This window comes from Ursus americanus, chromosome 12, assembly GCF_024610735.1.
Source record: "Ursus americanus isolate L20-20 chromosome 12, mUrsAme1.1.p, whole genome shotgun sequence".
Classification (NCBI taxonomy): Eukaryota; Metazoa; Chordata; class Mammalia; order Carnivora; family Ursidae; genus Ursus; species Ursus americanus.
In genome coordinates this window covers 39,172,299-39,186,450 of record NC_142138.1, presented here as the reverse complement: position 1 = coordinate 39,186,450, position 14,152 = coordinate 39,172,299, and the positions used below count along the sequence as shown (strand labels likewise).

The 14,152-nt window shown below is 39.7% G+C and overlaps 2 protein-coding genes across 3 annotated transcripts in view; one reads left to right on the top strand and one right to left on the bottom strand.

The window, feature by feature from the left end:
- Positions 1 to 8,670, bottom strand: part of HS2ST1 (heparan sulfate 2-O-sulfotransferase 1) — a 166,966-nt gene extending 158,296 nt beyond the window's left edge. The window contains exon 1 of one of the 2 annotated variants that reach the window (XM_045801855.2): positions 8,189 to 8,670. In XM_045801855.2, coding sequence (XP_045657811.1) covers positions 8,189 to 8,312 — 124 coding nt within the window. In that variant the 5' untranslated portion in view covers positions 8,313 to 8,670. The remainder of the gene's footprint in view (positions 1 to 8,188) is intronic. The other variant, XM_045801856.2, reaches the window with a different exon arrangement.
- Positions 8,671 to 9,141: 471 nt separating this feature from the next.
- Positions 9,142 to 14,152, top strand: part of SELENOF (selenoprotein F) — a 50,266-nt gene continuing 45,255 nt past the window's right edge. Inside the window, exon 1 of the mRNA XM_045801857.2 lies at positions 9,142 to 9,347. Coding sequence (XP_045657813.1) covers positions 9,264 to 9,347 — 84 coding nt within the window. The 5' untranslated portion in view covers positions 9,142 to 9,263. The remainder of the gene's footprint in view (positions 9,348 to 14,152) is intronic.

Sequence of the window (14,152 nt, the reverse complement as noted above, 5' to 3'; positions counted from 1 at the left end):
AGCTTCCTAAAATCTAAATACAAAATAATCACAAACTTCTCAGTTGTATTTGATCATCAATCTCCACGTCAAAACCGACTGCTGAACTAGTTTCAGTATGATATGGACAAAGCTAAAAGAACTAAGTCAAACACAAGGCTGAAGGAGGATTATCGATTGTAATTCAACAACTCAATTTACTCAAAGTTCCAACATTCCTCCCTATATTCAAAATATTATATTTATCACTCTACTTAAGATATTGTCCTTTTACATCACACCTTAGAAAATGAAAGAAACATAGACAGCCCTCATTCATCACTAAGCTCTTTTCTGACGAAAATAGGGTCGAGTTTACAACTCTCTTTACTGAAGACCAAATAAAAATTATTTTTTGCAGGACTTCAGTTACACTGAAATGTTTACACTGTGTTTACACTGTGCCACTAAATTTTTTTAATTCATATTTTTTAAAAGTTACTAGTAATCAAAATAACACATATACTGTATCAATAATATTAACTAAAATAACATACACAATAAAACATGAAGAAAACTATAGCAAGGCCCATTTTAATTAACTTAAAACCTAGTGAAAATCTTAAAAGCAGTCAAAAGAAAAAAGGGCATTAAGTACAGCTGAACAAAGATAATAATGATGCAGCCTCATAAGAAAAAACATAAGCCAAAAGACAATGGAGCAACATCTGTAAAGCACTGAAAGAAAAAATATATACATTAACCTAGAATTCTATACCCAGCAAAAATATCTAAGGTAACCAGGGACTTTTTCAAACATGCAATAGTGGAAAAAAAGAATCATCACCAGTAAACATTCAGTATAGCTAATTTTATTTTTTTAATGATTCTATTTATTTGAGAGAGAGACAACGAGCAGTGGGAAAAGGCAGAGGAAGAAGAAGCAGGATCCCCATTGGGCTGGGAGCCCAATACAGGGCTCCATCCCAAGACCCTGGGATCATGCCTTGAGCTGAAGGCAGATGCTTAACAGACTGAGCCACCCGGGTACCCCAGTATAACTAATTTTAAAAGGAATCGTTCAGGATTAAGGAAAATAGTACCAGATGAAAACCTGCATCTACACAAAGGTATGAAGAGCACGGGGAATGTAAAATGGATGAGTAAATATAAAACAGGCATTTTTAATCTCTTTAAAAGATAACTGACTGTTTAAAATAACACTGTGTTATAGAACCTATATGTAAAAATAAGATATATAATAATAGCAAAAAGCCAGGCAAGAGGAAATGGTGATGTATAATTAAGGTTCTTACACATGACATAGTATAATGTATACCATTAACCTTAAAGCAATCACTAAAATAATCACAAAAAAGTGCACCCCTATTAAGTCAACAAATGAGATAAAACAGAATAACAAAATACTTAATCCTAAAGAAGCCAGAAAGAGAGAAAAGGGGAAACAAGGACCAGATGGAACAAATAGAAAACAAGTAGTAATGCAGATATTTAAACCCAACCATATCAATAATTACATTAACAGTAAATGTTTCAAACACCACCATTTACAAGAGGGATTATGAAATTGGATGCAAGCCCCAACTGTTTGCTGCCTACAAGAAATCCACTTTAAATAAAAAGGCAAACAGGTTAACATCAAAAAGTGGGAAAAGATCTATCATGCTAACACTAATCAAAAGAAAACTGAAGTGGCTAATCAGACAAGTAGGTTTCAGAGCAAAGAATATTACCAAGGATAAAAAAGGTCATTTCATAATGAAAAAGGGGTTAATTAGTCAAGAAGACATGACATTCCTACACATTTATGCACCTAATCATAGTACTTCAAAATACATGAAGCAAAAAGTAACAGAGCATCAAGCAAATATAGACAAAGTCACAATTATTATCAGAGATTTCAAAACCCCCTCTCTATAATTGATGGAACAAGTAGGCAGGAAGAAAATCAAGGATATAGAAGAACAGCTATACCAACCAACTAGACCTAATTGACATGTACTGCATACTCCATCCTATAACAACAGAATATACATTTTTCATGTTCACACAGAACACTTACTGAAACAGTTTATATGCTGAGGCATAAAACAAATCTAAATAAATTTTATGATTTATGCAAAGAGATTCAAAAAATTCAAATGTATGCTGCCCCCTTCCATAATACACAGTTGTAACTGATAAGTAACAGCCAGCTAAAAATCCTATTTACCAACCTCCCACCTTGCATATAGTGAACAGTCTTCATCAATACTGAGAATAAGAGGCCAAAAAAGTTTAGAAAGGAGGGCCTCCTCACCCTTTAATGTCCTAGATGGCAGAAGGTACCCAAGACCCTGAATCAATCACCCATGTAAAGAAAACCATCCACCAAAATGATCACCCAGTAAGTGAATGGAAAAAAAAAGTCATTTGCCATGTTTAGCCAATAAAATTGGGGCCCTAACTCAGGAAGCTTCTAGAGTTTTTGCAGAGTGACATGATTTGATTTACATCTTAAAAGGATCACTCTAGCTGTTATATTAAGAATAGTCTGTAGAAAGGCAAATGTGGAAGCAGACAGACTAGTTAAGACATGGCAGTAATCCAGGGAAAAGATGACGGTATCTTGAATTAGGGTGATAACAGTGCAAGTGTTGAGTAGTAGTCATATTGAAGAAATATTTGAAGGCAAAGCTAACAAGATTTTTCTGACAGATTAGATGCAGAGTGTGAAAAAAGAAAAGTCAAGTAAAACCCTGGCTACTGAAAGGATAGAGCTGCCATCAACTGAAATAGGGAAGGTCAAAGATAAAATGCATTCAGGATGGATGAGGCAGTGGACAAAGATATCAGAAGATCCATTTGGACACCATGAGCTTGAGATGTCTATTAATTACTCAAAGACACACTCAAGTGGGCAGCCAAATTCCCAGGAAATAGGCCTGAATTAGAAATACATATTTGGAAGCGGTGAGCATATAAGTCACCCACTAAAGAGAGTAAACTGAGAAGAGTTCCAAGAACTGAGCCCTGGGTTATGCTTATGCTAAGAGGTTGAGGAGAAAAGGAGAACCTAACGCGGGATTTGGAGAAGTAACCACCAATGAGGTGGTAAGAAAACCAAGAGCATGGTTATCTTGGAAGCAAGGTAAAGAAAACCTACCAAAAAAAGAGGAAGTGATCAATTGTGTCAAATTCCGCTGATAGGTCAAGTAAAATAAAGACAAAAAGCTGACCATAGGATTTAGGGAAATTACTGTTGAGTCTCACAATTAGAGTCAATAAGACAGGACAAGTTTTTAGTTTTACTGCAAAGGAAAGCCAAAATATGGAACAGAGGGGCGCCTGGTTGGCACAGCGGTTAAGGTTAAGCGTCTGCCTTCGGCTCAGGGTGTGATCCCGGCGTTATGGGATCAAGCCCCACATCAGGCTCCTCCGCTATGAGCCTGCTTCTTCCTCTCCCACTCCCCCTGCTTGTGTTCCCTCTCTTGCTGGCTGTCTCTATCTCTGTCAAATAAATAAATAAAATCTTTAAAAAAATGTAAAAATTAAAAAAATTTAAAAAAATATGGAACAGAGGTTGGCTGAGTAAAGGGTAGTCAAGAGAAAGTATTGCTTTGATTTTGGGGTGGGAGAAATAATAGCATGTTCATATGCTGATGAGAACATTCAAGCAGAAAGAGAAGGAATGATTATAGGAGAATGAAGGAAAACTTCTGGAACCTTGTAGGTTAGGAAATTGGATCAGGTACACAAGTGGTCCAACAGCCTGATAATCTATAGTTAACAGGCAGAAAGGTGGAGTACATAAACACAGTTACTAGTAGGTGGGTAGATAATTATAAACAATTAGGCTATAGTGAACCATGACTGTCAAGTCCAGGTAGCTAGAACATCCCTCAAAAGTGGTCTTCTGGAGAGCAGTGTTTGAATAATCGTTCTTATTCCAACTCCACTAGGTGCCAAAAAGCTATTAGAAGTCTTAACAGAGTGGTAGACAGACATCCTGGGATTACCTTAATTGAGACCAATTCTTTCTAGTGATTACTCCATGGCATTAGACATCCTATTCAGGACTCATAAGTGAGGCACTAATTAGTAATTCTAGAATACCTGCATTCCAATTAATCCAAAGTCTTCCAAGCAGTAGCTCCTGTGAATTTTTCAAACAATTTCAGAAGTAGAGAAATCTACCATTCTTGGCAACATTACAGATACTGTTGCATCTTACTTCAGGCACTTTAAATACTACTAAATTCCAAACAGCAGTCTCAACCTTAGTCCTGGAGTTAGTTCATTAGTTTAGGAGTATTTTAAGAACGCAGAAAGTAACATAATTTTCACCAGTGAAGGGAACTAAATAGTCCACTCTGAGTTACTGTCCTCATTTAAAAGAGTATGTCCTAAGGTATTCACAAACTCACGTAGTGGTGTTAGAAGCATTTGAACAGCAAATATTATTTTAAATCCTTAGACCCTATACAAAATAAAATAAGCATATTAATTCTAACATTTATGTAACAAAGGTTTCATTGCACTACTCCATCAGACAACATTAGCAACAGGTGTCTCCTGAGATTCAGAAAAAAACTACTTTGTAAAAGCAACAAGTTCTGATATACAATTCCAACAGCTAAGTAAGTAGTAAGCTAAGTAACAGTTTTCATTGACTCCATGTCATCTTCCATATCTCATTAGAAAAATTAAGCATACATTTTAATAAAATGAAGTTTTTCAACATAACACCCCAGAGAACTTTTTAATTAATGTGTTTGTATCCTAAATGTAACTCACAAGCTGCATGTTATATTAGTATTAAAAACAAACAAACAAAAAACATGCTTCATTAAATACAAACCATCTACTGCAAGTCAGTGTTTCCTACTATTAAAGGGATCACATAGGGGCGCCTGGGTGGCACAGTGGTTAAGCATCTGCCTTCGGCTCAGGGCGTGATCCCGGCGTTATGGGATCGAGCCCCACATCAGGCTCCTCTGCTGTGAGCCTGCTTCTTCCTCTCCCACTCCCCCTGCTTGTGTTGCCTCTCTCGCTGGCTGTCTCTATCTCTGTCAAATAAATAAATAAAATCTTAAAAAAAAATAAAAATAAAAAATAAATAAATAAATAAATAAATAAAGGGATCACATATGTCTTTGCAAATCTGATGAAAGCTATGCATATAATTTCAGGGAATTCATGGATGCCGTGAAGCCTATATATAGATCCTGCAAGTTTAGAGAATCTGTAATTAGTAGAAAAAATGGAGTCCAAAATCAATCCAAAAACATAGGACAATTTGATACATGAAAAAATGAATTGTAATATATGAAAAAAGAACTGTAACATACAGTGGAATATGAATTATTTATTAGTGTATTATTTGCCATAAGTTGCTATTCATTGAGAGAAATTATAATAAACCTTTTTAAATATATGAACACTTTACTGAACTAAATGTAAAAAATAAAAATTATAAGATACTATAACAAAATATAGAGAATGTACATAATCTTGGTTGGGGACAGTCTTCTCAAGTAACAGAAGAAACCTACTTGCCTAAATTGATAGATTTGACTGTGTAAATTTTGTAACTTATGCATAAGCTTACAGAAAGCTTTACACTTTCAGAAAACAACTGCAGACTTTTTTTTTCCTACAACAGAAATAACCTATTTCAGTCGTTTCATTGGGTAATATAATTATGTTCATTATTTGGATATAAACAAGGAGCAGACATTACACTAAACCAATTTCTTTGTGTCAGAAATTAGATTTTCCCAGAATTATATTCATTCTTAGCAATAAATGCAATTAAACATTGATATTACCGTTTAAAAATTCTATTCAAACTGCTAAATCTTAGTGTAATGTCAATATAAAGTCCCAAGCAGCCCGGTATAATTAAAGAAGCACTGGATTTGGAATCACACGTACCTGGGTTCCAATCCTGACTGAGCCACTATTAGTTATGTGGTCAAGTTATGTAACCTTTGAGCCTATTCCTGCATTTGTAAAAATAGCTTTCTATGGTGTTCTTGGATGATTACATAAGAATATCACATATGGAAGTGCCTAGAACAGAGTCTGATTGTCGAACTATGCGTTCTTCTGCCTTCCTTCCCTAAGGAAGATCACAAACTGGTAACATCTGTTTTAGTACTGTCTTTTGTAAGACTTTTCTTTTTAAGAAATCAAGACTGCTGACATAAAGTTATACATTTTACTTTCCATATTTTTGCAGCTCCAGAGCATTATTAGTTCCTTCAAGTGTTTTGTATTTGAGCTCCTTTCCTTGGCTCATTTTCGAGTATGTGATTTGATCTATATTTACTATTTCTGGTGGAATTTAAAGGTTTTTTGTAAAAAATCATGGGCAAAAAAAGCACATTATTTTCTACCTGTGGCTTTCTACATGTTAAGATAATCCTCTTTTTAAAATCAATTAAGTTGTGTCTATGGAAACCACTTTCCAGAGTTATGAAAAAAAAAATCTGAGGCAAAAAAAAGAAAATAAAAAATTGAAGTTATCCTAGCTACTGTAATGTGCTCAAGAAATATAAATAGCAATACAACAAAGAAAAAATACAAGTCTTAATTTTAATATAACTTTCAAATTTCTCTAAGAGGAGTCATTTTTTTCTGTAAAGCTGGATCACTGAGGCCAGAAAATGACCCGGAAAGCTAAGTGGATCCAAACAAAAAGGAAAAGTGTATTGGCTAACATTCAATGTTTAAGGTGAATAATTTTTCCATCACACAAGACACATAATTAATAAAATCATGGTAAATAAATTCAAAACTATACAGGGTGAGTTTTACCCTAGAGCTGAGGAATGGAATTATCCTTAGCTCCTCCAACTTTAGTTGCACTTCAATCAGATTTATTCGATACTCTTTGACAGACTGCTCTTTAACATGTTTCCAAGGTTTTTCGCAAAGTCTGCCAAAACTGCAAACAGGCAGCTATACTTCTAATATTACAATTATTTACTAATACATTTTTCCTTGATGTTAATCACCCACAGCAGCACCTAGCTGTTAGTCTAAATGATTTTGCTGCTGGTATTTTATTGCTTGCTTCTCAAAAGTATTTACAACAATGCTGAGGTGAAAGTATGTACATAAAAACACTTCACATTACTTTTCCATATTCAAACTACAGCCTCTTGAGCTGGTTTTTAAATGCCATGTACATTTTTAAATCAAAATGTATCGCATTAACACTCCCTTCCCCATCCCAAACTCCCAAACGCCAAAGTTCCCTACTAATCTGAAAGTACCTATTACCTGTGCATTTTTTCTGGTCTCTTACAACTTCATACTCCAACATTATATACTTCAGACCCCTTCTCTCATTAAAGTAAGCACTGTGAATTCCTTAAGGTACTTAAGCACACGGTTTATTTATTGCATAATCTTACTTTTCCTTTCACCAACTTAAATTTCACTGTTATGTCCCCTTCAGCGTTCTCTTCTCTCCTAAATGCACTACATCAACATTGCCGGGGGCCACATACATAAACATTCTTAAACCCAAAATATTAATAAAATTTAGCTCCACTAAAAAAAAGCACTTGGATGCCTCCTTTCAGACCACGAAGCTTTTTATTTGCTTTCCTGTCCTACCTTGGCAGCCTATTTCTCCCGTCAGTTGTGTGGTCCCTTGCTGCCACCAGCACAAGAGTGCAACTCACTACAGTGTATTTCTTTTACTCACCATCATTCCCAGTATCTCCCTCCATTTCCGGGCATCTATCCCTTCGTGAACCTCCCCGTCCCCAAAAGATCTGTATCCAGGTGCCCACACCTCAAATTAGAATACCCCTCGATTGACACTGCCGGGGCTTTCAGGAGACTCAAGAAAACACGTAAGGCTGAGCGTTCCTGCCTCCTCCAGCAGTTCCCGCTTCCTACTGAGTTCGGTCTTCCCTTGCCGTGTCCACCGTGGAATGCCTACTTCTGATAACCCTTAGGCACGGGAAAGCCCACCTTAGCAACCTCTGCCCCGTGACCTCGCCAGCCCAGCACACCACTCAAGCTTAATTCACACCATGCTTGGAGCTTGTGTTTTCGATGCCCCCAGTCCCAGCTCTCGTTGCAAGCTCTTTCACCCGCTTGCCCCCGAGCCAGACCGCAGGTTAGACGAAAGCCCACTTACTCCGGTCGCAATGCCTCCCTGGCCCGGCCCCTTCCACACCACTCACCCCGGAGTGGCTCTGCTCCTTACCTAGCTTCGATCGGGACTCCTCCAGTTTCTGGATTTGGTTCTCCAAGAAGAGCATCGCCACTGCGAAGGCCACCACCGCCAGCAGCTGCAACTTGGGCGGCATCATAATCCTAAGGAGCCCCATGAAACCCGCTGCTCGGGATCAAGACATACCGCGGGGGGCGGGGAGCGGGGCCCCGGAGGCGAGTGAGACGCCGGGGGGAGCCCACCGAGCCGGGAGAAAGGCAAGGAGAGCGCGACAGCGAGAGAACCACCGCAGCGACCCCCCTTCTCGCCTCCCCAGTCCCCCGCCCCCAGGCGCCAGCACCAACGCCGCCGGTGCCCGCTTCTCCGGGACCGACTCAACAGTCGCCCCCTCCAAAAGCCCGCGCAGCAAACAGCGCGAAGCGGCTGCCGGGCTCTCGCCTCTCTACTGCCTCAATACTCGACCCCCGCGCCCGCCTGCCTGCCCGCCTCCTTCTCTTCCTTCCTTCCCTCCCTCCTTTGCCCGCGGCCGCGCGCTCCTCCGCCAGCGCTGCGGCTGCGGCTGCGCCGCCCTCGGCTCCGCCCCCTGCCCATCCTTCTCCACCACCACGCGCACGCATCCACGTACGCTGCTCGGCAACCAGAGGCTCCACCCTCTGCTCCGTTCAGTTGTGCCTATTGGACTGAAGAAACCCGGAGCCTCACTCTTGGTTCGTGTTACGGTTGGTTTCCTTTGCCGTGGGTGTCAACAAAAGCGGCATTCGATTGGGTAAACTTGGAGAAGGAGGCAGGCTGAAACCGGCGAAGGCGGGGCTTCTTGGCTGCTTGACTAAATGTCGTGAATAAAAGGAAGGAGCTCGGAGCTGCACAGATTTGGGGAGTTTAGGAAAATGCCTGATAGGGGTTTTCGAAAGGACCCAGCGACTTCATATTTATATCAAATATAAAGATATTTGACCACCTTTAGGTTCCAGTATAACCTTAGGTAATACCTGTCTCTGCAGAGTAAGAGGATTGATGGCAAAGGCCTTTAGCAGCCAGTTTTGGATCAGGCTCCGGAGTGGACGCCCCTAGCTAAGGGGTCCTCCGGACAGTCGGAAACCTACGGAAAATGGTAGCTATGGCGGCTGGGCCGGATGGATTGCTCCGGCCGGCGTTTGGGTTGCGGTTGCTCTTGGCTGCTGTACTTCAAGCGGTAAGTGAAGATCATGTCCGCGGAAGCCCAGGGCGAGTAGGGAATGTTGCGATGAGGGATACTAAACAGTCGGTCCTGTGTGGTAGCCACACTTGGAGAGTGTGGGAGGACTGGGCTTCCTTAGCGACCGCTGCGCCCGGAATGCTACGTGGCTTCATTCCTCGTCTGATGCTTTTCCTTTCCCGCCCCGGATTTCTAGCGGTTCTTTCTCCTGACTTCAGAATATCTTGAGTAGCAGTTATCTTCTTTTGCAGAGTTCCAGCTAAAAACAACCTGTAAACGACACGTTGGGGGGGGGGGAAGACAATGAATCTTAGAAAGGAATGAAGATTGTTTTTAAACGGGCAGAATACGAGGGACTACCGTTCTTTGTGATAAGGCTCCCTAAATCTTAGAAAAAAGCCCCCAAGTCTGGTCGAGGGTACACTTCCTGTTTACTTTTTCTCTCAATTGTTAGTGGTCTCTAATTCACTATTAGCCTTTTATCTCTGATCTCTGTTATTCACATGTTGCTGGGTGCATTTCAGTGCCTTGTGGTTTTAAACAACGTTGTTGGGATGAAAGGAGCTACTCTATACTAAAGCATAATTTATTTTTGAAATCGATTTTCTAAAATGATAGCCTTCATCTCGTTTAAAATCGGGCAGTGTTAATCAGCTTTTTAAATAAGTTCTTAACAGACGCGTTCTTAATCTTTGACTAGAGAAGGGGTAATTTTGTCTTATTTTTCTATTCATTCATGTGCAACTTAATATTGGTTGATTCCTCCTAAGAAGCTTGCGATCCATATTTTGCTATGTGAATAACTTCTTTATTTCCGGGCACTGCGGGAACTTTTACACGTTTCATTAATCAGCTTAATTCTTGAGGTATTTTCATTACTGAGCCTGCTGAAAAGTTTTCTCCTAGGAGACCTGGTATCATTGACTTAGGCAGGGTTTGGGGGAGTTAGGGCCTATCCCGAAGACTTCCATAAACAGCCCCCGCTTTTCTTTCCTCAAAGAGTTTGAAGTTCCTGCCTGTTTGTTTTTGCAACCATACCTCAAAGGTGGATTTTTAACTTCTCTAATTAGTATCATAGTACTCTGTTATTCAGGCATTTGGTGCCCCTTAGAAATTACTGAAAGACCCCTCTGTAAATTTTCGACTGGAGATTTTTTTGTGTGTGCCAATCTTAGATAATTAGAGTCCACTACCGTGCAAAGATAAGGAATAACATTTCACATTGACTTCTCCTAATTTCTCTAATTATCAATGTTGTGTAACCACCCCAAAATTTGGCGGCTTAAAATAACAATTTCTCATAATTTTGTGGGTCCGCTGTGCAGCTCCTCTGTTGATGTCCTCTGGCTCATGAATGTAGCTGTTTTGAGCTACTAGGTCAGCTGAACTGAAAAGTCCAAGATGGTTTCTTTCTTAGTTGGTGCTGTCAGCAAGGTTGACTTGGTTCTCCTCCTTGTGACCTCTCATCCTCCAATAGGCCAGCCCAACTTCTTCTCATGCCAGTCTTGGAGCAGCACTCCTTTTTAAAAAGCAAAAGCTGCAGTGCCTCCTGAAGCCTAGCCTTGGAAATCTCCTATATCACTTCCACCTCATGATATTTGTCAAAGCAAATCATAGACCAGTCTAGACATCAGGGATGGAGAAACAGACTCCATCTCTGCATGGGAGGAGTGACAAACTCGACAAAGAAATGTACATACCAGGATAGGAGGAATTTCTGGCTATTAAATAATCTACCACCATGACCATCTACATAAGTCGGAAAGTTGGGTATCATCTTCGACTTTTACATACCTCATATCAGGCAATTGCCAAGTCTTGTTGATTTTAGTACCTAAATATCTCTCAGATCCATGCACTTAATGTTAATCCCTCGCTCAGACCATCAGCATCTCTGTCATTAGCACTGATAGCCTCCTGGTTCACTCTTCTAACTGTCAGAACCTAAATGCTTGGCTTTGTCAGCGTCCCAATTGCCCAAGCCAGCAGGTAGTCATTTTAAATTTTTTTTCACTCTCTGAATCCGATTAGTCGTTAAACCCTTGAAAATCTCCAAGCCAGTCCACTTAATTCTGTGTCCACAGGCAGTACCTAAATTCAGGCCACCATTTTTGCTTGCCTGGAATTCCCACAACAGCTTCCTTAAACTGGGTTCCATATCTCATTTTCTCTCTTTCTAATCCAATCTCTACAATGCATCCACAGTCATCTTTTTAAAACTTTATTATTGAAATTTTTCAGTGGTTCCCTGTTGTTTTTAAGGTGAAGTCTATTTTCCTGAACATTCCTTAACAAGGCCTGTTTCACCTGATACTTATTTGTTTAGCCAGGCTTAATTCCCAGAACTTACCTCTACTGCAAGAGCCAGAAGGTAAGGTGAAGAATTGGGGTCATTTGTTCTAGCATATCTCTCACATACCATGTTCTCCCTCACCAGGCCTAATGTAAAATGTTTAGATAAAATGCAAAGCTTAATTTAATACCATCTCCAGATATGCAAAGTCAGATATACTCTCTCCCTTTCGTATTCTATCATCATATCTTACACTGTATTACACAGATCCACAATCTTAACTGCACCATACCTCTGTGTATGTAACCCTCCACCCCCCGCCCCCAACTCCTGTGTCAAGAATGTAGGTAAAGGGAATACAGAGACCTTATTTGGGGTTTGGTTTTTTGTTTGTTTTTTTTTTATTGTGGCTCATATGTATTTGTTCATTGAAATCCCTCAGAGGAGGGCACCTGGGTGGCTCAGCCAGTTAAGTGTCTGCCTTCGGTTCAGGTCATGATCCCAGGGTCCTGGGATGGAGTCCTACATCCAGCTCCCTGTTTGAAAGGGAGTCTGCTTCTCTCTCTGCCCCCCCCCCAAGCTTGTGCTCATGCATGCACACAAAAATAAATAAAATCTTTAAAAAATAAAATCCCTCAGAGGTGTGAATGGCCACTTAGTTCACATGTTTGTTCTTGCTATCAGAATCCTCAGGATATCTGTAGTTTGTGTAAATTGGTGATGAACCCCACTCGCTCCCACAAATACAAAATGACTCCAAAAATAGACAGTCCTGAGCAGTTCACTCTTGTTGAACTATTTTAACTTCCCCAACGTTTATTTGTATCTCTTGGGTAATGAGTAGTGTTTTGAAGAAAATAAGGCAATAAATTCTTTGAGAATGAAAGGGGAAGTATGGAGGATTGTTGGAAAAACACTAAAGAGTTAGAAAACTGCATTTCATAGTCTGAAGGGGGGGGTAGTGACCAGGTGGAAGAAGTTGTTGGCAGTGGTTTAAAAAAAAAAAAAAAAAAAAAAAAGCCAAATCTTTGGAACCTGACAGATGAATAAAAAGGGAATGAGGGAAGAACTTCTTGGCACCTTGAGGTTGAGCTACCAAGATGAATAGAGGACTTAGTTCCTACTTTGTTAATTTACACCTCTGAGTCCTTAGACTAGACAAGTTTTTATCACTGTGCTACTGTGTAGCCCTAATTTAAAGTTAATAGCAATGCATAGTTCTCAGAATTCCAATGAGGTGACAGCTGGGAAGATACAAAGTAATTTAATCTGAAAATACATTCTGAGTATGCTTTAGCATTAGAAAAGTAATATTTTAGTATGGCCTGTGGGAGCTTTCTCTGGAGCACCCCAGAACTAAGTGGTATTCAAGGCTTCATTCAGCTCATACATAATATTTCTTCATTCAAAACACTATATTGGGACACCTGGGTGGCCCAGTCAGTTAAGTGTCTGCCCAGGGTCCTAGGATCTAGTCCCTCGTCGGGCTCCTTGCTCACTAGGGAGCCTGCTTCTCCCTCTGCCTGCTGCTCCTCCTGCTTGTGCTCTCACTCTCTGACAAATAAAATCTTAGAAAAAAAAGAGGCACTGTACTGAAAGCGGTATAGAATGATACTACGTATCTGAGACATAACACCTTATTCTCCTCTTCTTCACAGGTTAACCTCCATCCATCTTATTACAATGGGCTGCACAATTACAATTGCTGCCATTTTTATTATCCTAAGTAGTACGTATGATAGTGGTGCATCAAGGATTCTGTGAGATATAGTAGTTAATAAGGGTTTTGAGGACTGGTCAGGATTAGAATCTTGATACTGCCATCTATTATGCTGTGTTGTCTTAGATTACCTTAATTATCCTAATTAAGCCTCTTTTTCTCTCTGTAAAATGGGGATAAAACCTATTTTAGAGTTGTTATGATTAAATGGAATAATGATATAAAGTGCTTAGTGAAATATCTGGTGCTTTGTGAGAGCCTGCTGTCATGGCAATGTTTCTGGTATTCATTTTTCATGGAGTTCATCTGTAAACCCATCTATTTGGTTTAGTCTCAGATTTGAAATCTGTTCACAATTACATGAGAAATCTATGAGTTTTCTGAGATTAAGGACCAGTTAAGAGAAAACTAATCTTATGTATGTATAATAAAATGTATATCTATACCAGATGTTTGCCTGAAAAGGTAATGTTACAATATGGTTAATCCAGTTTCCCTGCCAACAACCCTCTCAAGTAAATCAGTGAGTAATGCATGGAGAAAAGAATTGGAGTCTCTTAGCTTGTCACTCCTACTTTGAACTGGGGAAATTAAACTTAAATGGTTATCCCAGTCAGGGTTATCACACCCTGTCCCTAGACTCTGTGTCTTTCTTACAAGTGTAGCTGTATTTTAAATTTTAATGTTTAACCTTAATGTGCACATTTTTTTTAAAAGATTTTATTTATTTATTCGACAAAGATAGAGACAGCCAGCGAGAGAGGGAACACAAGCAGGGGGAGTGGGAGA